This window comes from Hippoglossus hippoglossus, chromosome 1 (genome assembly GCF_009819705.1).
Source record: "Hippoglossus hippoglossus isolate fHipHip1 chromosome 1, fHipHip1.pri, whole genome shotgun sequence".
In the NCBI taxonomy this organism is placed as follows: Eukaryota; Metazoa; Chordata; class Actinopteri; order Pleuronectiformes; family Pleuronectidae; genus Hippoglossus; species Hippoglossus hippoglossus.
This window is the reverse complement of record NC_047151.1, coordinates 20,718,671-20,744,301: the sequence shown is the minus strand read 5'-3', so window position 1 is coordinate 20,744,301 and position 25,631 is coordinate 20,718,671. Positions and strand designations below refer to the sequence as shown.

Below are 25,631 nucleotides of genomic sequence, written 5' to 3'. Positions count from 1 at the left end.
ACCAAATGTGAATTATATGACAGGATGGAACATGGACCAATTAAAGAAAACATTACATTTGGACATGGATCCACACAAAGTGGTGCATCCACACATTTTATTTCCCTTTTTTAAACATAGCAAGATTTTTCTTTTTGACATTTGCACCAATTGCACAATAAATAATTCATGACTCTCACTGAAAAAAATCTTTTATATATATTTACATATTCGGGGAACTGATATCTGTGAGTGTGTGTCATTTGATGTTGACTGTTGGACCTTGGTGGAAGTATGAGCAGATACAAACAACACAGCATCAGTGTGCCAGACAATATACAGAATTAAATTTGATCAAATATAGCCACTTGCTGGGGGTTCACTTTAACAGTCGGTCTTTCATAACAGTGCGTCTCTGTTCTGCCCACAGGGTTTATTTCTCCTCTATTTATAACCCAAATAAAACACATCCATTTTGTTGGGGCGACAAGAGGCCCACATCCATGTCTGTACATCATTGTCTCCATAATGCTCCTTCAGCCAGTTAGTCAAACAAAACCCATTAAGGTCTCCTCACTTTCCACCTCATATCTTTTTACAACAAACGTTGTGTTGCTGCACATTTGAATCCATCCATTTTATTTCCTATCTGGGGATACAACACATCTTCATTTATTATTGAACTCAACACATTTTAACTCCTTCAATGAATGTCCTTATACTTGTGGGTAGTGACATAACATATGCATTTTACCACGAGCACAACAAACCTATCACAAAAACATGAATGTTAAAACAAAACATATATTGATTCCTTATTTCATGACGTGCACCCGCCTCCTGCTCTGCTCGCTGACGTCTCGCGATGTCCAGCCGGTGACGCGCACACTTCAGTCGGCGTGAAGCAGCAGAAGAAGTTGGAGGAGGAGGAGGAGGAAGATCCGCAGCAGCGTTATTGTTGGGTTAACATCAGAGGTGTCGTCTCCGTGCATTCACCCCACGGACACATAGCTCCGCCGTGGCGCCCTGCAGACAGTCAGCTGCCGTCGTCGATCGACCGTGAAGCAGATTTTGCTCAAAACATCGGCTGTGACCCGGATCGTCGCACCTGCAGCCTCTCGGAACATGGACAACAAAGACTGATCGGATCCCGGCGCTGCGCTGCGCTCTGCGGCCGCGACACCGACACCGAGCCAGGCTGCGTAAAAACAAACTCCTCCATTCAGCGGTGCGGTGCACAGGAGGCGGCTGCTGCGTGAGAGAGAGAGAGAGAGACACGGTTTGTGCACACGACATTTCGGTGTCAGGACTTGCATCTGGTGCAGGCCGATCCAAGCCGATCCAAACCGATCCGTGCTGACAGGTTTGATTAAAGCAACCCGGGTCTTACCCTCGCTCCAGGTGGTGTTTTTAAGGGCCGAGAATCGCGCCTGCGTGTTCAATGTTTTCTTAAAGAAAGACAGACAAACAAACAAACGCGGAGAAATATGTGGGTCAGTCCTGAAGACGTGTTACTGGCGGGCGCGCTGTGGGTCACCGAGCGAGCCAACCCGTATTTCATCCTCCAGAGACGGAAGGGCCACGGGGATGGAGGCGGAGGACTGGCCGGTGAGTGTCTGTCTGTCTGTCTTTATGAATGGATCTGTTAGAATTTAAAACATGGCAGTGAGGAGGGAAAAGGTGATGGTTGTAGTGACAGGTGAAACACACGTGAGGAGGATCACATGACCAAACAGCTGGCACAGGTGATTCACCTGAGTGTGGGATGAGTCAGGCCTCAGCCTGTGACTGGGCGCTGACACCAAACAACACCACAGACAGGGCAAGGTGCTGCACACATCTGCTGTCTGGTCATACGGCTCCTCCACTGTTTTGGCCCAGATTTGGCCCACACTGTAATCTGGCCCACATACATGACCACATGGAAGGATGGCACTAGGCCGGTCCTCTCCTCTGTGCCAGATCTGGGCCACAAGTAGGCTATAGCCATACTAAAGGTGCCAGAGGTGGCCTGAATTAGTTGTGTGCATATTCAACGTTTACCACATGGGCCACACACCAACAGTATGTTTGCCCCAAAAGGCCCACATCTGCTAATTTACAAGTGGTAAACGTTAGGCTCACGCCCATTTTGTCCAGGCCACAAGAAAGCTAAAGGGAAATTAGGTTCCAGCCTCTACAACAACACAAACACTAGCAGCTGAGGTGGTTTCTGTTGTGCAGCTGCCATGCGGCTGCACGGGGGCCTCAACAACACAGAATCTGTCTGAACCACAGACATGATCCGTTTGCTTGCTCGTGCTGAATCATTCTGCTTCTTCCTTCTCTCATTACTCCTCCTCCTCCTCCTCCTCCCTCTTGCTTATTCCATCCAAAATGGGTCAAACAGCAGCAGGAGGAGGAGGAAAGAGAGAGATGAGGAAGAGGAGGACGAGGGACAGGTTCTGGAAATGGCCGATTCCTCATCCTTAATTCAGCTTGTTCCTCAAGATTAAAACATGAGATACCTTTGAACATCTTTAGAGAAAATGAAGGAGAGCAACATTCATATGTTGGCACATGGAAACTTGCAGATGAGATTGTTTGCGTCCCGATTATTACATTTATTTTTCTTCCCTGTTATTATCTGGCAGCCTTCATGTTAATCTCTACCCCTTGTGGAAGCCCCAGCCTCAAGGTTAGGAACAAACATTTCCAAAAACACTGTTGGAAGAAACATTTATTGACATAATAATAGAAAAGAATCTACATAATGAAATTGATGCAAAATTCTTTTAAACCCAGTTTTGTAATAAAGTAATGGTTGCCTAAGGCCAGTTATGAAACTAATAACTTGTGCAGTAAACATGGAGTTTCTATCATTTTATTGTGCTGTCCTACGTCTCAGCCTTAGTCGGACTAATGATGACATAAAGTCAGATATAACAGTTGAACACAAAATATTACACTGGCTGCAGATTTTAAATTGAGTTATTTGACACTTGCAGTCTCCATTTCTCAATCTCTGTCATGTTCTTTCTTTGGCAACACACATTAAGTGTCAAGTGGTGCTACAATGATGATGTCATTGTTATGTAAATGCTGAGCTGGCTGGCTTGTGCCATGTGCCAGTTGGTGCTCGGCACACTGTGGCACTGGCACCGTCCTCAGGCACTTATTCCCGGGGGGAGGAGAAGCCTTCAGCGGCACCAGGACGGAGTGTATTTACAGAGCCAGGCGTTAATCTGGATATTCCACTCAACAAGTCTTTAGCTCATATGTCGGAGCTGGCACTGGGCCAGTGAGGGTTAATGGGAAAATGGAAAAGTCCATTGACACAGAAATTCTGACTTTTCTTTATATATTTGAATAATTTTACCTCTGCAGGCTTAAGAACTGTAGAAATGTCAAGGGAGGGTCACGTTGTTTGGACTGCACTGCAACTCGCACACATACGCAACCTGTAGCGAGGGGTCACAAGTTGACGTTGTCTGACCGTAAAAGGTCAGAAGACTGAATGGCAACCACTGTTTTAAAGATCTCATAAGAATTCTAAAAACAACTAGACCTATGTTATATGTTTTGTTGACTACTTACATTATCCAAAATGTTTCTGACAATTTTCAAACCCAGAGAAATCCCCACTATTAAAGGGGCTTTTCATTTTGGTTTCCTTTTAAATGCCCGCCCACGCTATAACTTTCGGCTCAAATGATGTAGTGAGAATGATGAAATGAAAGACAAACACATTGTTAGCCTGTTAGCCAGTCGGCTGTTCTTTCTTTCCACAACTATGCCGTCTGCTGCGTAACGTGAATAAAACTTTAAGTCATTCCCTCATTTGTGAACTTGATTTGCGGTTGAGTCGCGTCAGGTAGATTTTCATCTGCAATGGTGGTGTAGACAGAAACTCCCATGATCCCACACTGCTTAACGATGCCATCAAACTAGGTATTTTATTATTTTGATCGAGAGACCCCTAGTGGCCGGAGTTACATATCTTACGCTTTAAAAGATGCACAAATATACAATCTGCAGCATCCAAGCATCCGTGCACAACAGAACCAGTGTTTATCAGACGCCAAGTAAACTTGGCCATCGTGTCACATGTTGCACAACTCAACACAATAGTGCTCGTGGCATAAAATGACACAATAATTACAGTGCTGCATGCTATTTCACAATCTGCAATGTATGATTGCTGGATGTGTCTCATGCCAGACTCATTCCGACCCTGTTCTTTGTAGGCCACACTCTTATCTCCCTCTTTATGACCAGTGATTAATGTCGGTGCACCTGAAATGGTGGAAAAGCAGTAAAATGTGGCTAATAAGTGGATCCAGTGAAACCTGCATGTGATGTTCATGATCCAGGCTCGTCTCAGGCTTCTGTTATCTGACACAGTCTGGGGGAGATGGTTCTCTTCAGTGTGCTCAATGCAAACGTCCTACGGCAGCAACCCTCCACCCTAAGCTGTTGTCTCTAGTTTTTAGGTCCAGAGAGGATAGAAACAATAGAAAACATGCAGTTGGTTTGGCTTCCTTCTCTCCCACCGAGTGGAAAAACTGTCATGTTTCAGACGAGGTGATTTGTTTTGGCTCGAACAAAAGGCAGCGCTGGTTGTGCTCTGAGGTGAGACGCACAAAGCATCACGGGGTTTTAGAGCTCGCTCCGTTCAGAAGGAGATTGCTCACTTTTAAGGAATTTTTCCAGCCAACCAGAAATAAGAAGCAGAACAAGAACCATAAGAGCTGTGTGTTGCCTTTTGTTTTGAACGTGTGCACCGACTCGTTTAGTTTGTGGCGGGAAATCATCGGTGTGAATCGCACACCAAAGTCGACACTGCACTTCCTTTGGCTCTTAACCATACACATGCCAGATAAGATGTTACTACAGATATGCGACCAGACAGACAGTTCTCTGGAATTAATAGACGAAAGCAGTCAGCACCAAAACACTGGGGCCAAATTAGCATATTCATAAAACCCAGTCATGAAGTGAGTAAGAATAGAGTCACATGTTAAATCTCCATTTTTAGCACATAAGGGGATTTTTTATCATGACAAACCTTTTTGAAGTTTGAATTTTTAGGAACAAAGAGTTGAAATTGGCTGAAATAAGCTGAACTTTTAACATGAGCAAAATGTTTCCAAAATGCAGATTTCACTCTCAGTCTGAGAAGAGGGGGTAGATGTCAAAGTGGTCTCACACCTTCTGCGGTCTCCCCTCTGTGCAACCTGTGACTTTACTGCCTAAAACCTCAGATCATGTCTCGCAGACTGAACCATTCATAACACGCTGCACAACTAGAGTCCAAATTTGTTGCTCGTCATAAAATTGTTTACCACAAAAGCAAGAACAGCTGATACTGAAGCGCCAACTGGGTGACACCTCTGTGTGTGTGTGTGTGTGTGAGCAACTGTGGAGCATTTTGTTTTAAAACTGTTTGTTTGTTTAACCTTGTGATTTTCCTTCTCTCAAAGAGGAAGTTTTACTCACACTCACAACTGGTGTTTGTCCTTCACTCAGAGATAACATCTAAATGTCAGGCTGCTTTATCTCATTAGTTTCAGTGCGATTAATTTGGAGATAATTACAGTTCATTGCCTTTTTATCAGCTGTGACTGTGGTGCGTGTCTGCATGTGTGCGTTTGTGTATCAAGGCAAAACGTGGTGTTGGAGACACTCACTGGAGCAGGAACCAGCACAGAGGCTGTTTTGTGTGTGTTTCACTGAGGACAGATGTAGCATCACAGCCCTGCAGGATATCTTTACAGTTGTGTAGCTGAGATAATTTCTTTTAACCAGAACATTTTTATGAGCATTTGACTTAAGGTCTTATTTTCAGATTTACGAACTGACAGTCGTTTTCTGTATTTACTCGCTGTTCCTGGAAGTTGTACTTTTGTCTTTCTGTTAAGCTCTTTGTAACGGTGTCAGGTGAAGTGCCAGATAGATGAAGTGTATTATTATTATAAGGTTTATGGTCAAATAAAGGCAGAGTTCACAGATGGGTGGGGTCCGACCTCATGAGCACTGAGTAGTAAAGAAGAGTATTTAGGGACATCCCGGCCGCCATCGCAGAACTGCCTCTACTTAATTGATTTCTTCAGCTAGCTTGAATACAAGTGAATTGTGTGTGTGTGTGTGTGTGTGTGTGTGTGTGTGTGTGTGTGTGTGTGTGTGTGTGTGTGTGTGTGTGTGTGTGTGTGTGTGTGTGTGTGTGTGTGTGTGTGTGTGTGTGTGTGTGTGTGTGTGTGTGTGTGTGTGTGTGTGTGTGTGTGTGTGTGTGTGTGTGTGTGGCTGAGACCGACTCATGATTGGTTGAGCACATTTACCGATGGGAGTTGCTACTGCGCAAACCCTGGCTCCAGATGTGCAGAATGTTCGTATCCGGGATATTTTGCCTTCATTTGTTGATAGTGGGAGGAAGAGGAGCACGTTGTCCATCTCTATATACGGTCTATGGTTCCAACACATCAGAAAGTCTGTTGCCATCATTTGACATAACAATCACCGTCCATATGTAGGCCAGCTTTAGTTTATTACAGATGCTTGTGTTGCTTTAAAGCCATGAGAGATGCTAATGAGATGTCAAATGTATGAAGAAATGCAGAGGAACTGACATGAGGGAAGAGAAGAGCGTTGATCGTTAGAGCAAAGGATTCTAATGATTTATGAAGTCTCACAGATGTACAGTTCTTCTCATATAGTTTCTGCCTTTCCACAGACTTGCTTCCTTTTATCTCTGAAAATAAGAAAATACTTCAACTTCTCTCACTTGTCGTCTCTCTCACCTTCTCTCACCTTCTCTCTCTCTCTCACCTTCTCTCTCTCTCTCTCTCTCTCTCTCTCTCTCTCTCTCTCTCTCTCTCTCTCTCTCTCTATGAGTCATACTGTTTTTGCTCTGATGAGCTGCTGAACAAAAATAACTCTTCTCTCATGGCCGTTGAACATATACCTCCTCTCAACCAGTGTAGAATAATCACAGCCACCGAGGGTTGCTTGTGTTGCTAACAGCAGGTTTTGAGATTGTGATGACACAAGTTCGATTCCGACCCGGCCCTCTGTTGCTGCTGCTCAAGCTCGCACTATCCTCTTCATATAGGAAAAAAAAAAGGCCCAAAACTATCTTTAAAGATTTGTTTTAATAGCTAATTAATAAAATGGGTTAAACAACAATCAAGCATATCTACAGTTGTGATAGTTTATAACTTGTTAAAGGAGCCCTGTAATGTTTTTGCATCAAATTGTGTGTTGCCAATAAAACACAATAAACACGATTGCTATACGTTCTCATGCAACATTTGCAAAGTTGCTTATTCTTGACATTTTAAAATGTTCTCAGAGCAGACATCCACGTCCACAGAAGACACATTTCACATGCTGCTTTTCACGCCCTCTCTTTTAAAGTGGAATTCACCTTCTAAAGATCATCAGAAATTCAAAAGACAAATGTGGAGGAGGATAATTACCAAACAAAGACATTTGAAACCTTGGTAACCTAATGTGTTCAAGCTCAAGGTTAAACATGATCTTTAAAGGAGTATATGCAACATTTAATAAGTAATTAGATTCTTCTAATGAGGGCTTCATGGAGGGTGTCTGTCTGAAACATAAAGCTCTCAGTGTATCTCAGCCACATGCTTCTGTTGTATTCAATACGACCTCGTTCATGTCTGCTTCTCATACTGAGAAACACTGACGACTCTCAAACCTTTTACTGAATTTTTTTTCTGCTATAAATGAGAAAAATCCTCATTATTTCATTAAATTATCTCTTTTCTCTGGTGACATTTAACTTGTATCGTCTTTGTTTGTCAGTGCTCAACTGTCTGTAGTTATTGCCTTACCTCAAATAAACACTTTTTTAATATCATATAAAAATGAAACAAATGATCATAACAACAAATAAACCTACACGCGTGTAATGTAGAGCACAGATGTTCCAGCCGCAGGATGTTTTGTTTTTTTCATAAACTCATTTCCAAAACCACATGATCTCGTGGGTTTCCCCTTTTGCTTATGCATAACTAAATGATCTGCAAGGTAATGCACTTAATTTGTCATGCGCCTCACATGTTCATTTGTGGCTGTTACATGTCTGTAAGGGCGGATGTGTCACGGCTGGAGACATTTAAAGGTCACTATAGTGTGAAGATGTTTATTGACCATGTGATCTCCAAGTCCTTGGGATCAGACTGTCTGAACTCTGATGTTTATTTGTGTGATTCATGTAAGTGTTTAACATCTGTCTTTCTAATAATAGTATTTTTTTTTTTCTTTCTGGTTTTCTTGTATCGTAGGTTTGCTGGTCGGGACCCTGGATGTCGTCCTGGACTCGAGCGCTCGAATGGCTCCGTACAGGATCCTCTACCAGACCCCTGACTCTTTAATTTACTGGATCATTGCTCATGGTATGCACATCTTAACTCCTCCTTAAGAAAATGCAAGAAAATCCAGGTTTGGAATTGATTTGGTTGAATTACACCACTTCAGGTGACTGAGGGTGATTTTTCTTTTTAATGCCTCGTTTTCGAGGTGCAGGTTATTCCAGTATAAACCCCTCTGTAAATTCACCCCCTGCACAACACATGACGCTCTAATATCCTGCTGTTTCCCATGGTAGCTGCCTGCATGCCAAGCATTACATCATGCCCCAGTGGCTTTAAAGGGCAGGATTACAGGAACGGGCGCAGAAACAGATGCTGAAATTTGACTGGATGTGACCTTTTTCAGCTGACCACTTGACGGAGTATTTTCCAAAATGCAGTCTGCATATTCTCTGTGTGTGAGAGTGTTTGTTTAACGCATTCCTCCACCAAGGCCCCAACAGTCCCCTCATGAAACCACATTTAAATTCATTAGATCCCGATTTTTATTTTTGTTGTTCTTTTTAATTAAATTGCAGAAACTCATAAATATCAGTCCTCTAAACGTGCCTGATTTATTTCATCAGGATCCGTGGAGTTTCCGGTCGTTTCTGCGAAATAACAAACAAACAGCGATGAAAGCACAAGCAAATTATCCCAACTGCGAGCTGGGAACCATTGAATCTGGGGCATTTCTGCTTTAACAATAACCCAGTTGACATGAACTGATTATCAGAATTGTTGCCGATTAATATTCAGACCGACTAATCAGTAAATGGACAAATTCTTTCAGCTCTATACTTAACACTGGGAAATAACAGAGGAGAGACTCTGCATTGGTTGACACAATAACAGCTCAGATCTGCTGAAACCACAAAGCGAAAGAGGAAATGAAAAAGCCATTTATAAGAAAAACTAGTATCACAACAACATGTTTGAATTATGGTGTGAACTCCTACATGTTTCTATAAGGACATGTACAGTATCTTTTTCATAGACATCCTTCAAAATGACACTTGATAAGATTATGATATGAGAAGTGGAAGCACCGAAAATATTGTAATTTAATGAAGTGACATCGTGGAACACAGGATAATATTAATTTGTTTCAGAACATGTGTAACCATGTATTCAATTCAGCAGTATAAGCTACTAAATGCTTGTATAAGAAGCACAATATTTATGCTCTCTCTATCTGAAATTGAGGCCTACGCTGAAGACCAGCCTGGCTTTGAAATGGCCCTGGCTCCCCCTCCCCACCCACTTCTTAATTCTGCAGCCCGGAGATATCAGGCGAGTGGAGCAGTCTGGCAGACGCAGCTAATGCAGTGAATGTGCACTCACTGAAGGCCTGTGTGCAGCTGTGCTGAGGGATAATGGTCCACAATGGCAGCCATTATGGCATTGAAATTCTACTTTGGCCGCAGAAAAATTAGTTGCAACCCTCGCTGATTACTGACGGTAACACAACAGCATCTTCTTTATTTAAAATAAATAGTGAGAACTGTCTGTCATCATCTCCCATTGCTCAAAGTGACATTTGCCTTTTTTCTCAGATATCTAATGTTCAAATACCAATAATTCTTCACCACAGAGAAGTTGGAACCAGTGAATTTTAGGCTATTTTGCTTTAAAAATGACTGAAGTAGTAAATCAGTGATCAAAAATAGTTGCTAATCAATTTTCTATCTTTTTTCATCTTTCTATCTTTTCTTCTATCTAATCTGCGCCCATGAATATTTCTCTGGAGATGTATTTTTTTTTTTTTTTAATGCACGTGCCCTTCATGGTCGTTTCTGAAACATTAGACCTTCGTGCTCGTCCAGTGAACTCGCTGCCTCTGAGTGCTCTGACTCCTCCTCCCTCCTCCCTCCTCCCTCCTCCTCCGCAGGAACGTCCCGTAAAGAGATCACGGAGCACTGGGAGTGGCTGGAACACAACCTGCTGCAGACCCTCTCCATCTTTGACAACGAGAACGACATCACCACCTTTGTCAAAGGAAAGGTTCAGGTAAAGAAAAAAGAAAAAGTTTGTCTAGTTTTGGTTTGGACTTCAAGGTTTATACATTTTTATTTAAAAACATTGTAAATTATAGGAACATTGTTTGTTGGTCACAGTGTTAAACATGCAAATAACTTTCACAAGTGATGCATCATAAAACAAACAAACTGAAGGCAGACCAAAGATCTTCTCACATCTATGCCTGTTAATACCACAGAGCAAATATATCACAGAGATGTTTGCGATCTGTTTGATTAATAATCACACAACTGTGGACCAGTCACAGCACTGCTCATATTACCTCATTACCTAAGAGGACATAAATACCAATATAGAGAAAACTATTTTGCCAGAACAAGTTGAATCTCATTCATCACAATTAAATCTGTAGAATGAACAAGAAAAGGTTGCCCACTCAAACTTCCTGTTGTCTTTAGCTTAAACTTCATGAGCTTGTTTCTGATCTGAAGCATCAGTGACATAAACTACTGCTGCCTTTTATGTATTAATGAGGTTTTGGGGTTTTAGGTCTCAGCTCATTTCCTCATTCTATCACTTTTACACCTCTCTGCAGGGCATCATCGCCGAGTACAACAAGAACCACGATGTCAAAGAGGACGACGACACGGACAAGTTCAAAGAGGCCAGCGCCAAGTTCCGCAAGATGTTCGGGATGCCTGAAGAGGAGAAGCTGGTCAACTACTACTCCTGCAGCTACTGGAAGGGCAAGGTGCCTCGGCAGGGATGGCTCTACCTCAGCATCAACCACCTCTGCTTCTACTCCTACTTACTGGGAAAAGAAGGTTAGATACAGATCATTTCATATTTCTCACGGGCTGGTGCAGGGTGGCAGTGGTTAGCACCTTTTTTTTTTTTTTTTGCACCTCCTGTTGCTCAAAGGTGTCAAACCATTTCAGTTTGAGGTTTTTTTCTGATGAGTAACTGAAAGCATTTCAAAGTATATTCATCCTGTTTCACAAGTTTGTTTTGCACAAAGCCAGAGGGCATTACATTTTCGGGGTTGTCCTTTTGAACTGATTAGATTTTAGTGTCAAAGGTTAAGGAAGCTGTGACCACACGGAGCACATGTTGTGCCTTGTGACCGCGACATCACAGGAACACCATCAGGGAGTCCTTACAAATTTGGTTAAAAATGTCTCAATCGAACTCGAGGATGATTTCATTAGAATTTGGTGGTCAAAGGTCAAAGGTTACCGTGAGTCACATGTGCGTCTGGAAGATAAATGTATGTAGACTGAAACTGTGCTTAGGCATACAAGTGCAGTCATTGTAGTGGGGATTTCATTTAATACATAACAAACAATATATAAAAAGTCTCAAAACGTATTACTCATGCTCACATAAAGCAATGTTGTGTTGCATATTGTCACATTAGATGTTTGTTGTCTTTTGCATCTAATTAATAGTTTGTTAAATATCTGAAGAAACCAATTTCCAAGGCTTAAGTGCACTGATTTGTCTTATTTTAATCATATACACTAATATATCAATCCCATCGTCTCACTCCCTCTCCGTCAGCCAAACTGGTGGTGCGTTGGGCCGACATGACCCAGCTGGAGAAGAGCGCCACCCTCCTGCTGCCCGACGCCATCAAGGTGAGCACCCGCACCAACGAGCACGTCTTCTCCGTCTTCCTCAACATCAACGAGACGTTCAAGCTGGCGGAGCAGCTGGCCAACATCGCCATGCGGCAGCTCCTGGACAACAAGGGCTTCGAGCAGGACCGCTCGCTGCCCAAGCTCAAGAAGAAGTCGCCCATGAAGGTGTCGGCCCTCAAGAGGTAAGAGAGAAGTGACGCAGAGCAGGGGCCCTTATACGCTCATCAATAATAAAGCATGTTTACGACGTGGGGTCGATTGGGCCTTAATGTGTTGTGGTTGGCAGAGTAGTTGGTTATCTGGGTTCTTAGCGAGAGAATGTGAAAGTGCTGTAAGTCGCATTACATCCATGTGTGGCAAAATAAAAGACTGTTGTGTTTCTGAACTCATGTGAGATCTTAAAAAATGGCCTGAAGGTCCCAAGTTTGCTTTCTCAGCACATTTTATGTAAGCATGAGTTTCTCTCCCTGCAGTGTGTAGTTATATCAGTGTATTTGCTGCTGTGGGCTGCCTGTTCTTACATAACATAACATAGACCAATCATTCATCCAAATTGTATAACATGAGTGAATCAAGTTATCTACTTTAATGTCCCCGTAATGCCTTTACTATATAATTCAGTGGATTCTTTTGTGTTAGAGTAAATGGTTTAGATTTTTTAAAGGTCACCTTATTTTACCTTAGTAGTAAAATAAGGGTTAAGAGTCCAACGTTTTCCGCCTCAAACCGAGCTCTCACATCACGTTTTTATAAAAGTCATCTAACGGGACTCTGCATCTTTCAGGGATCTGGATGCGAGAGCTAAGAGCGAGCGTTACCGGGCGCTCTTCCGTCTGCCCAAAGATGAAAAGCTGGATGGACACACAGACTGCACCCTGTGGACCCCCTTTAATAAGATGCACATCCTGGGACAGATGTTTGTCTCCACCAACTACATCTGCTTCATCAGCAAGGAAGAGACTCTGTGCAGCCTCATCATCCCGCTGCGCGAGGTGAGTCCGTCTAGATGTGTCTCGTCGTTTATATGCATTTTACAAAATGAGACACTTGGAAGTATTTTTCTTCCAGTAGTGAAAGTAAATTATGTAAATGTGAGTGTGGTTTTATAAAAATCCTTCTCCAGCATTACACAGCACTTAAATTCATTAGGGAGTCTGCAGTAATAGATATAAGTAACAAAGGGTGGTGAGGAAAACTAATTAGTCATTTTTTAAAGGGTTCTACAATAATCCATTATGTCTGCAGTTGTTCTAATTTTATAATTTTTTAATGTTTACGTTGATTTTGTGACTTGTAATTTATTGTCTTTGTCTCCGTTTATATGATTATTAATCAGCCTTTTAAACACATGTCAGGTAGATTTTATTCCATATTAGTTTCCTCATTTACTCTTGGAGCTAAATGCGTCATGAACAAGGAAGCAAACATTAGCTTTGTCAGTTTTATTCCTGGATTTACTTAGCTCAGGAATAATTTTCTTACTTCCTTTACCATGACGATATAGTGCGTTGGCTTTGGCGGAGGTATGTTCTCTCCGAGTGTCTTTCTACCTAATTATTTCATGTTGACTGAGATGGCGACTTTACCCCGACGTCTTCCAGGTGACCATCGTGGAGAAAGCCGACAGCTCCAACGTGCTGCCCAGCCCGCTCTCCATCAGCACCAAGAACCGCATGACCTTTCTGTTTGCAAACCTGAAGGACCGAGACTTCCTGGTGCAGAGGATCTCTGACTTTCTGCAGCAGACCACGTCCAAGATCTACCTGGAGAGGGAACTGACCGGCAGCCTCAACAGCTCAGACGACGAGGTAGGAACGATTTAAGTGCTTTTAACCGAGGAGATTAAATGGTCGCTTGTTTATTTTTTGAACATGCATAGTTTCGTTTAGCTCTGGAAAATAATTCTAATGGCACATGTCCTCTCCAGGTTTACTCCCAGCCTGGATCCCTGCTCTCCAGCAGCCCACAGAACAGCTCAGGTTCAGAGGGCGAGCGAACGTTTAACCTCAACGACAGCAGTGTTCCCACAGCGACACAGGCCCTGATGACCATGTACCGCCGGCGTTCGCCCGAGGAGTTCAACCCCAAGCTGGTGAGTTCAATTACGCCTTTTCAGATAAAAACAGAAAAAACATTCTATCTTGTCCAGTGTGGTACATAAAAGAGAAAATGCTTTATCTAACACCACTCTGAGCCAATATCACATCCTACTTCTCTTAAAGGATATTTTTTAATTGCCCTCCAGGGACAAAATAAGTTGTTTTGAATTAGAATTAGAATTTTTAGTCTCAAATTCTGAGTTATTAAGTCACTCTTGGCATTTCAATGCCCTAACATTGGATAGAAATTACACTGCATGGAGAACTGATGCTAGCAGCAACCTGTAAAGATGTTTTTTTCCGTTTAACTGTGGAACTAAAGACCTGTTGTTATTGTTAATGTAATAGGACTTCAGAGTATTCATGCTTTATGTGCAAGACGTAGAATATATTGATATATATACTGAAACTGATTTTCGGTCCAAGTTTTTTTTATTGCACTTGGGCTGCAGCCGCTCATGAAATCGCTTCCCTTCTTTTCCTCAGGCGAAGGAGTTCATGAAGGAGCAGGTGTGGAAGAACCACTTCACTGAGTTCGGACAGGGCGTGTGTATGTACCGCACTGAGAAGACCAAGGAGCTGGTCCTCAAGGGGATTCCTGAGAGCATGCGAGGGGAGCTGTGGCTGCTGTTCTCTGGTGAGGAAACGTTCCGGGAGGCCTGAAATAAACCCGGCCAGAGTAATGCACTCTGAGGAAGCAGCACTGCAGCTGATCCAGTCATAAACTCTGACTAATTAGACCACACCTATGCAAGCTACGTGTTTACATGTAATCACAAGACCTGTGATGCATATTTTATGTAGGCGTCATTTATTTACAGACGTCCTGCTGCCAGGGCTGATTGCTATGTTGACAGAAAGGTTGTGTTTAGTGCGTCATATCAGGGCACATCTTCAGGTCTACTGTGATAACCTGGCTGTGGCTCAGGGGATAGAGCGGGTTGTCCACATGTAGAAGGTCAGTGGTTCGATCCCCAAAACCACAAGTGTCCTGAACCTCAAAGTTGCTCCTCACCATTGTGCCGATAGTGTATGAATGATGAGTGAATAGGTGAATGTGACTCGTACTAAAAAATCACTTTGATTGGTCGTCAGACTGGAAAAGTGCTACATGAATGCAGTCAAGTACATTTAAATGCTTAGAGAAAAGCCAAGTGAGAATTCCTCAATGATCCTGCTAACATGACAGAATTTAATTTGATTATCCAGAAGAAACTCTTGGTTTTGAGTTTTAGAAAACTCTATGAAGCATTTTATTGATGTGTGATTACTCAGTAGGACACGTCTGCCCTCACAGCGCTAAAGGAAATGTGGCCACAAGCGTCCCAGGCCCAGTTCAGACATCCGTCCTGAGAGATCCGATCACAAGCGGTCAGCTCTTAGTGCAAATGTTCACACCGGGTATTAAACTGTGTCCTGAATGTGTCTCCTGTGACCACTGATCAGATCTCTCTCACATCCTCTTTATGCAAATAATCGCTGACTTAATAATGTGTTTATCAAATCGCTCCCTCCTGTATTTACAGTCATCCACTTGTCTGAGTCACTTGAGGTGTCAGGTCTGAACACACTCTCTGTAACACATGCTACATATTCAGGTGAACGCAGGCTCCAAACGTCCCTGTTTACAGGCCCAGTCACGTGTCATGCACCAGTAGCAACGTGAACTCGTCTCCACCTGAGCGGAGTCGGGTTACACACGGCTCCTCCCGCCCTCCGGTGACCTACTTACTGCTCACCCAGCTCGTTGCCGTGGCTGCGTTGTGTCGACCTTAGTCACTCTCATGTTTTGAGTTTTCCTCACACTCGTCTCCAATTTGGAAAACATTTCTAAACTCGTTCTAAATGACACTCAGTCCTTGCTCTAAATGACATTTTAGAACAAAGGGTTTAAAAACTCGTTCGGTGAGATCTGGTCCGATTGCGACAACTTTCTAAACCTGCCAACAAACCTCTGAGGCACATGAAAACTAAATACCAGTGTAATTGAAACATGTAATTGTGAAAATGTCAAGAAACTCCCTATTTCACAATCTCAAAGAAAGTGATTAAAAAAAGAGATACTAAAATAGAATGACATGTCATCTCATCTCAGGTGCAGAAATGATTTGATCTTGTGTTTTTAATGTCATTTGGAGCCAGAGTCTGTGCAGCAGCGATCGTGATGTGGAGCTGAGGTATTACGCTCGTCTAAGTCTGTCTCAGCTGTCAATCACGATATTTCACCTCATTTTTATAGCATCAAATAACTGTAATCAAATAATGTAATTAATTGTTCACGTACTTTACTGTGCAGCAAAAGAAAGCGAACTGACACGAGATCTGCAACCTACCTGATAGAGTTTTGGCATTTGTGCTTCTGAGATACAGAAGCTAATTAATCACCTATATGTAACCTATCGCAATGTGGTATATACTGATAATTACCTTTTTATTTATGCCTTACCCTGTAGTGATTAAATTCTTTAAAATGTTACTGATCTTTGCATCTACTTGCGTTAATCGTACTTCAGCTGCTGTTACACTTGAATTTCCTTTGCCTGGGATCAATAACGTTCATCATATACTTTTTCAAAACACCCATCACAATGTTTTTGTTTTCCTCACCTGAGTCAAGTGCTTCGGACAGAAGATGTTGCACCTTGTCCTGAATAATTTGGGGGAGGAGATTTTACACAGACGCCGGTTTCAACCTTTTTGATATGTTGTGTGTTTTCGCAGGAGCGATCAACGAGATGGCCACTCACCGCGGATACTACGAGGACCTGGTGGAGAGGTCGATGGGGAAGTACAACCTGGCAACGGAGGAGATCGAGAGGGACCTGCACCGCTCTCTACCGGAGCACCCGGCCTTCCAGAACGAGATGGGCATCGCCGCCCTCCGCAGGGTCCTCACCGCCTACGCTTTCAGGAATCCCAATATCGGATACTGTCAGGTACACACACACTCACTGTTGTTTGTTTTCTACACTAACTGGTAGAAACCCCTCAGCGCTCGACATCAACCCATTTTTTTTTCTGCTTCTCTGCCTCGACTTTACAGGCCATGAATATCGTGACGTCCGTGCTGCTGCTCTACGCCAAAGAAGAGGAGGCGTTTTGGCTGCTGGTGGCGCTCTGTGAGAGGATGCTGCCCGACTACTACAACACCAGAGTTGTAGGTCAGTATGGGATTTCTCCTGTGATCCTCCATTTATGTGCTTTTGTGTCGTCTTGGTTTTATTTAGTATAATACCTCCGTGCCAGTGACAGCCAGTGGACAGAAGGAGTACGTTTTCGGGGTCAATCCGTGGCTTTCTTGCGAACATGATTAGATAGTGTTAGACGTAAGATTGAATATTCGATTGATTGGAGATTCTAAATTGGCCGTAGGTGTGAATGTGAGAGTGATTGGTTGTTTGTCTCTGCATGTCAGAACTGCAATGGGCTGGCGACCTGTGCAGGGTGTAGCCCCGCCTCTCATCCAATGTCAACTGAGATTGGTTCCAGCTCCCCCAGTGACCCTCAAAGGATGAGCAGGCCATAGATGATGGAGACATTACCTGGTTTAAAGAATGGACAAAAAGAAAAATGTCCCTGATTAACGTCCTCGTTTCCACAGGAGCCCTGATGGATCAGGGCGTGTTCGAGGAACTCGCCCGGGAGTACGTTCCCCAGCTGTACGACTGCATGCAGGACCTCGGGGTCATCTCCACCATTTCCCTCTCGTGGTTCCTCACCCTCTTCCTGTCCGTCATGCCGTTCGAGAGCGCTGTGGTGGTGGTGGACTGCTTCTTCTACGACGGCATCAAGGTCATCTTTCAGCTGGCGCTCTCCGTGCTGCACGCCAACATCGACCAGCTGCTGGACTGCAAGGACGACGGCGAGGCCATGACCGTACTAGGCAGGTGAGAAGAGGCAACAGGCATTTTTATTTTGTCCCAAACTCAGGAAAGAAAATGTTTGCATTATGTACTGATCTTCTCCACTTGTCCGGTTGTGTAGGTACTTGGACAGTGTGACCAATAAGGACAGCACTTTACCTCCCATCCCCCACCTGCACTCCTTGCTAACAGACAACGGAGAACCACATCCAGAGGTGGACATCTTCAAACTGGTCCGCAGCTCCTACGAGGTATTTAACGCGGGTGATGAAGACGCTTGTGTTTTTGGTTTGACAAGTACAGATCATATATTTAACATTAGTATCAATGAAGTTGTAATGTTATAGCTTTGAAGGGAATGTTTTTAGTTTGTACGATTTCACTTTAATCATCCAGCCGTCCTTATCGTTACTCCGCTGCGTCATCAGGTGCACCACACCTTGAGTTTACCTTCATCTCCCTCTGTTTCTCCTCCACGTTGACCATCAGAAGTTTGGCTCCATCCGTGCAGATGTGATCGAACAGATGCGTTTCAAGCAGAGACTGAGGGTCATCCAAACCATTGAGGATACGACTAAACGCAACGTGGTAAGGACGTATAAATACTGGAGCAGTGGAGCCACTACATCCGAATATGTGAAGAAATTGATTTAAAAAACTAATCCTGGATACGTCCCTTTGTCTTGACCCATGCCAAAATGTATCAGCAAGAAAGAGACTACTTTTAAAAATCCCCATAATATGTAGGCCATTCTTATTCTATCTTTTATTCAAGAGCTTGCTTGTTACTTCAGCTCTTATCCTCCTGTGTGCACGTGAAGCGTCTGCTCTCAGATGTCTCCTCCCCTCTCAGATTTTTTTTTCTTCTGCACTTTTTTGTGCAACAAATCTGTCAGAATTCCCCAACCAAGAGAATACCAGGTCTTGTGATGATTTTGGTTATGTTTTTAAAATCTAAGTGCAAGCAGGGTATGTTTGAGTGCAAGTGCGTTGTTTTCAGTGAGAGCATTAAAAAAACTAAACATGAAATCAATAATTCCTGCTCTCGTACTGAAAAAACACACTCTTGAATAAAGATAGAAAAAAAATCCTTGTCTGGAAATGTTTGAAAATCTGCTATTGTCACAGAAAGTGAAAAGCCCCTTTGTCTGGGTCCAAGCCAAATGTCCCATCCCTCCACGAAGTTTCGTAGAAATCTGTGCAGTCCTTTTTTACGTAATGCTGCGGATGAATAAATCAAACTAAATAACAGACGGGGGTACAAGTATAGCCTCCTCAAGGGGGTTGATGAGGTAAATGTTTCGGGAAACTGTTTATGCACCATCGGTTTTTCAACTGTATTTACTCGAGTGCTTTTTCTCAACTCTGTCGTGCAAATAACATCACAGAGAACAGACAGGTCTCTTAGTTGTTCAGGTCAAATTAGATTTGAAGTTTGAACTAGAAAGAGCCGTGTTCCACATTATTAGATTCTCTCCTCTTCCCTAAATGACACTCAACGTTCTTCTGCGGCTTCTATTTTTACCTAATCTGATTATGTGACGTTTCAGGTCAGGACCATTGTAACAGAGACGGCCTTCAGTATAGATGAGTTGGAGGAACTCTACATGCTGTTTAAGGTGAGTAATAGAGACACATTCACGCTGAGGGACTAACTGTGAGCCTGCAGCTTCCACTTACTGTCCTGAGGCTGAAACGCAGACTGTGACTCAAACTGTCACTTGGTCTCTACAGATAAATGAATAATGGTGCAGGAGCGTCGGCACAAGCTTTCTAATTATATTCCTCGAGTTTAGCTGTTCCTTTGCTGCAGGCCTGTATTAAACACTGCTTATTTGAGAGTTCATTAATGGTGAGGTTTTCATAATGATTCTGATCATTCAAGAGTGAAATGGTTTTCACAAGCTAATTCTCTGGAGTTTTTCACAAACATGACAGAATGCAACTGTGCTGTTTTCCAGTCAAACCAGTTCAAATTGACATTTTCATGGTCAAGAGTCAAAGCCACTGTTACCTAATGTTCCTGTGAATGGGATATATCAGGACCACCCATAGAGGATTTCATTACAACCGTTCCCCAGAACTTTTTTTGGTGGTCAGAGGTCAAAGGTCAAGGTATCCATTACCTCACAAAACTCTTATCTGCCTTTTAGGGGATTTCTTCAAATTTTGACCAGTTGTGACTTGGACACAAAGATGAACTGATTAGATTTTAGTGATCAAAGGTCTTGGCGACCATATGAGTCTTGGAAAATAAACGTTTGTAGATTGAAACTGCGCTGGTTGGCGGAGGCATACAACCACGGGGCGGTAACTCTAGTTTTATTTTCAAATGGTGTCGTTCAGTTGTAACCGTCTCTTCCTCCTCTTCTACAGGCCGAGCACCTGACCAGCTGTTACTGGGGCGGCAGCAGCAACCCCACCGAGAGCCACGACCCCAGCCTGCCCTACCTGGAGCAGTACCGCATCGACATGGAGCAGTTCAAGGGCCTGTTCAACCTGCTGTTCCCCTGGGCCAACGGGACCCACTCAGACCCCCTGGCCCTGCGCTTCTTCCGGCTCCTCGACCAAAACGGAGACGCCCTCATCAACTTCAGGGAGTTCATCAGCGGCCTGGGTAAGAAGAGACCGAGTGTTTCCACGGAAATAATGCTTCAAATCGTAGTGACACTGATGCTTTGATGATTCGAACTGAAGATGATGTATCACCTTTGGAAACAGTTCAGACAGATACAGGCTCTAAAGCTTGTTGTTGTGTTGCAGGTGTTTTGTATCACAGGGACCTCACGGAGAAGCTGAAGCTCCTCTACAAGATGCACGTGTTACCTGGTGAGTTTGAATCGATGCAGCTGAGTGATGATGAGACATCATCTTTAGGGAATATATATATATCTCATTTCAGTGGCGCAGGATCATTAGATGCACAGAGATGAGGTGGCTCTGAGGAAAGTGTCTATGAAAGAGAAAATGTCTCAGGTTTCCTTTTGTCAGCATCTTTTTATAATATGACTGACATGAAATAAAAGGATATTCACTCTATTTTAAATTCAGGTTAATTAAGGGTATTAGTCGGAAAGTTGTTTTTACTCTTTTATTGGTCCCAAAACTATAATCAACGTAATTTATCCAAAATAACTCTATTGTAGGATGCATTATAGGATCTTCCCACAATCTAAGTTGAATTTTCTTTTCTCACAGAAGTCGCTCATGAACAGGAGGAGCCCGACTCGGCCTTTGAAGCCACTCAGTACTTCTTTGAAGACATCACTCCAGACATGTCAATCGGTAAGATCCTAAAATGTTTTTTTTCCTGGGAGACTAATTTACTACATGTATACATCACGCAGAATTAAATAATATAAGCATCAGTATGTTTTATTTTTACAAACCGGACACAGTGCCCCTAAAACCCCCCCTCTCGCCATGATGACATTTCATAACCACGCTATGCAAGACTAAATACAATACAAAAAAATCTAGATTACAGATTAATAAAAAATGTATATACACAAACTAGTCCCATAAGACAGCTTTCAATGTCGTTCCTTTCATAGTCAAGACAAAGTAGATACACTCATGGAAAAAACAAAAGGGGGGAAATTACATGTAAGCACTTCAAGTTGCACAAAATAGACTGTATACAAAGATGGACGAATAAATGAAGCCAAAATATCTCGGGTGCAGCCATTTTGCGCTTCTGACATCATTTGAAGCCAGTAGCAATGATTGTGATTAAAACCCAACTTATTTAAAACAAATTCTCATACAACATGAAGGAGAGTTTATGACCTATACTGCAGCCAGCCACCAGGAGCCGTCCAAGATGATTTGGCTTCACTTTTAGGGAGCAGTCATGTCGTCCATCTTTATTTACAGTCTTTGGTCCACACATTCACTGTGGAGTTCTTGTTAGTTTGCAGCATTACACAAGAAACACCGGATGGATTCTCATGAAACTCGGTGGAAGCTTGCGGTATCGGTCAGGGAAGAACCCATTACATTTTGGTGCAGATCCAGGTCGGGCTGGATCCAGGATTATAATTTTTTTTTTCACTTTCTCTAACGAAGCCAGATGGGACGTTTCTTTGACATCTTCACAGATTTCACCGGAAATAATTCATGGGTCTTGATGAAAAATTGCACTATTCAAGTTATTATTTAGGTCCGTTCTCAGTAGAGAATCATCACAATCAGATGCCACGTGTCCAGTAATTAGTTGGTGATGTTTGTCAGCGCACAACTGTTGATATCTATAAAATGGAGGCCTTGAGAGTGTCATTATGAGATTAGGATGAGTGAGAGCTGTTTTGTTTCGTTGTTGGGTTGCAAGCAGCACGTCATGTTGTTTGCTGGCTGAAAGTGTGGTTGTATTAACCTTGAAGCAGCAGACGGGGCGTGTAGCCTGCATTGTGCACACTGACTGCGATGAAAGCACCGGCACAATGACAAACACGTGGTTGTGTGTAAGTCAGGGGGCCTGCAGGGGGATCCTGTGTCTGAATATGCAGAGGAGAGGAACCGCTTCAAAAACCCTCGAGGATCTGACTCATCTGTGTTAATGTAATCAGGGATTTGATTAAAATGACAGAATAACCTGGAAATAATGTTGTATTGTGTTGTAGCCCCTCACATATATCTCCTGCATTGCACACAAGAGATCCATGAATCATCCAATGTTGAAAAACACGTAATGTTAAAGAAAGTGGTAAAAAGAAATCCTGGATCTGCTGCAAAATGAAATGCGTTCTTCCTCTGCGATAATGTGCACATGAATTGAACCGGCATTGATCTCACGCTCCCTCTCTCCTCAGGTCCTGACTCAAAGTGCAGAAGTGAGAAGGATGATGGATTTGTCCGAGTTACGTTTAAGACTGAAAAAGGTCAGCAACCCAGCGACATTAATTACAATCTAATACAGTTTAATCCTCTTGAGCAGATGGATGTTTTGTTATCAACCATCATTAATTCCTCAAACCGTTTGTGAAATTGTCTTGATTATGAATCTGTGAAATCTTTTCTCTTCACACCACATTCTTATCGGATCAAAATGATAAATGGGCCCAGTTATAGAATAATTGTTTTTCACAGCTGAACGGAGCGAATTTATCTTCTCATCCATTTAAAAAAAGAGGACACCAGTTCATTCAGGAGGCAGGAGACTACTTGTTTGTTTATATAATTTATTATCATCGTGTACTTCTGAGAACCAGAGACATCCGTTTAAGTTTATTTCCCACTGAGGAGGAAAAAATATACGGAGGTCTTATAATTACTCATTAGAAAATTGTAGCTGTACAAACATAAGCAGATCAGTGGCTCACATGCCATCTGTTTTTTTGTTTTGTTTAATCTTGTGACTGAAAGACATGACTCATTCTTTTTTTTTTTTTACATGTTACAGTCAAGAAACTCAACAATCCTGATTACCGCCATTACCTGAAACTGTGGAACCACGAGAGCAAGACCAAACACGAAAACACAAAAGACCTCCCCAGGCTGAATCAGGTGAGTTTTCCTCCTCTCTGCTCATCTGTCTTTACGACAAGTTGACGAGTATACACAGGTTAAAAAAAATGCGTCATGCGTTTTTTTTCCAAAGAATAAAAAAAAAAACGCATGTAATTTCAATGTGAATCATATGAAAAGCTGAAGCATCAGCGTCAAGACTGGCAAAATAAAAAGAAGAAATGATCATGTTCACTCAGGTGCTACGTTTCCATCACTGTGGATCGGAGCCAATAAAAAGCTGTGTCCCCTGCAGAGTCGTTTGATGGGAGCGAATGTGACTGTAGTCATTCCTATTGCAGCCAGATGTTGATTGTAACCGTCTGAAATGTTCTTTCCTCCAGACCCAGTTCATCGAGCTTTGCAAGACCCTGTACAGCATGTTCAGTGAGGACGTCTCAGAACAGGAGCTCTACCACGCCACGGCCACTGTCACCAGTTTACTGCTGGAAATGGGAGAGGTGGGGAAGCTCTTCGCCTCCTCCGCCGCCAGTAGAAAGGACCACAACATGGAGGGTCAATCAGACACCACGGATCCCAACACCCCCCAGGAGGCCGGGCTCGACTGTGAGCTCCAGCAGCGGGACCAGGGAGGCGATTTCGTCCACGCAGGTCTGGAGAACAAGGCGAGCCCCTGCGACGAGGGGAGAGGGGACGAAGGGAGCCAGCAGCTGCCAGCTATGCAAGACATCAAGCTGGAGGACTCGTCCCCTAAAGACATTGGCACGTCCTCTGCCATGCTCATCTCGGATGACGAAACCAAAGATGACACCTCGATGTCGTCTTACTCGGTGCTCAGCGCGGGCTCCCACGAGCTGGACGAGAAGCTGCAGTGCGAGGACATCGCAGAGGACACAGTCCTGGTGCGCAACGACAACGGTGAGCGGGGCAGCGGACCCCTGGACAGAGCGCTGCCACACAGCTCCAGCATTGACAAAGACTGGGCCATCACGTTTGAGCAGTTGCTGGCCTCTGTGCTCACCGAGCAGGCCCTGGTACATTATTTTGAAAAGCCGGTGGAGGTGGAGGCTCGTATAACCAATGCCAAGAACGTGCGTAAAGTCGGGCGCCCCCTGCTGTCAACAAGTGACTATGAGATCTCATTATCCGGCTGAAGTGTCGCAGGAGATATCACACAAAGACTTGTTTTAAAAAGGGAAACACGAGGATCAGACGGGGGTGCAAAAGTGTCTCAGTTTCAGACGGGACTGGAGGTCAATGTAAAATGTTTGTATATGATAGTTGAACGAATGTGACCAAAAACCTCTCTTAGCAATGTATTTTACCAGATGTGAAAGACTTTTATTATAACAATCACTAGACGCTGTCCTGCTGAGACGGACCAGGACGTTAATATTAAGGTTTGCTCAAATGAAATCCGTGTGTACATGTAGTAGCTGTACTTTATAAGACATTAAGCATAGGTGTTAATATTGTAATCTTGTGTACTCTTCGGCTGTGTAGATGTAAATGTCCGCAGGTACAGTCTGGTGTCAAACTGGGATATTGATAGTCTAACATTATATCTGCCCAAACCACCGCGCCCTCACTTCACCATTTTATTTGCTGCTAATCTTTTATTTTTGTAATCGTTTCACAATATGAAAAAAAAAGCAAAACAAAGCTGTGAAAATTCAACTTTCATGTGTTCTCGTGTAAACTCTCTGTAGCTCCACATCACTGTAATGTAATATAACTACACACACACACACACACACACACACTTAATATTACTCCCTGGATATTCACCTCCCACAACATTTTATCTCCTACTAATAATAATAATAATAATAACAGTGATGGAAACGGCACAAAAACGATTCTACCACAATGTTTCAGGAAATCAGTGTTCTGAGAAAATGATGATTACACTAAGAAAATGCTTTTGAATGAAGAGCCTGCACTTTCTTTAAGTTTACAATCGTATGATCTGTATTTGCCTTTTTTTTCCGCAGTGTCGTCTACACTCCGACTAAAACCCTTTTCTTTTTTTAAACATGTTTTTATTTCCTTTTTGATCTGTATTTTTTTTACCTTGTTTTTATTTCGAGTTGCTTGTCATTACTCTGGATTCTGATGCGTTGTGTATCACTCCATCTTATTAAAATTACTGTTTGATTCAATGCTGCACAGTACAACCTTAATTTTTTTTTATTCTAATGACCATTGTAAACAAGGGCAGTGTAGAGCGCTACTGCCACCTGGTGGAAGATG

General features: G+C 43.0%; 1 protein-coding gene across 2 annotated transcripts; it reads left to right on the top strand.

Annotated features, from left to right (window-relative positions):
- Window positions 1–818: 818 nt before the first annotated feature.
- tbc1d9 (TBC1 domain family, member 9 (with GRAM domain)) lies at window positions 819–25,552 on the top strand. Of its 2 annotated transcripts, XM_034591872.1 has the most exons (21): window positions 822–1,587; window positions 8,265–8,375; window positions 10,222–10,340; window positions 10,906–11,134; window positions 11,871–12,132; window positions 12,735–12,942; window positions 13,552–13,758; window positions 13,878–14,042; window positions 14,536–14,686; window positions 16,771–16,985; window positions 17,093–17,210; window positions 17,651–17,936; window positions 18,034–18,163; window positions 18,402–18,500; window positions 19,463–19,531; window positions 20,289–20,529; window positions 20,676–20,741; window positions 21,111–21,197; window positions 22,724–22,792; window positions 23,314–23,417; window positions 23,762–25,552. In XM_034591872.1, the coding sequence occupies exons 1-21, from the start codon at window positions 1,467–1,469 to the stop codon at window positions 24,530–24,532; spliced, it is 3,828 nt and encodes a 1,275-aa protein (XP_034447763.1). In that variant the 5' UTR covers window positions 822–1,466; the 3' UTR covers window positions 24,533–25,552. The 2 variants fall into 2 exon arrangements, with proteins under 2 accessions (XP_034447775.1, XP_034447763.1); XM_034591884.1 differs by lacking the exons at window positions 23,314–23,417; window positions 23,762–25,552 and adding an exon at window positions 22,907–22,928 and having other exon boundaries at window positions 819–1,587; window positions 22,724–22,859.
- The last annotated feature ends 79 nt before the right edge of the window (window positions 25,553–25,631 follow it).

Bases quoted from the DNA above. Each gene is read 5' to 3' on its own strand.
- tbc1d9 (XM_034591872.1), top strand. From the start codon at position 1,467: ATGTGGGTCAGTCCTGAAGACGTGTTACTGGCGGGCGCGCTGTGGGTC. The intron at 8,376-10,221 runs GTATGCACATCT...CCTCCTCCGCAG, and splicing joins TTACTGGATCATTGCTCATG to GAACGTCCCGTAAAGAGATC. The intron at 14,687-16,770 runs GTGAGGAAACGT...GTGTTTTCGCAG, and splicing joins GCTGTGGCTGCTGTTCTCTG to GAGCGATCAACGAGATGGCC.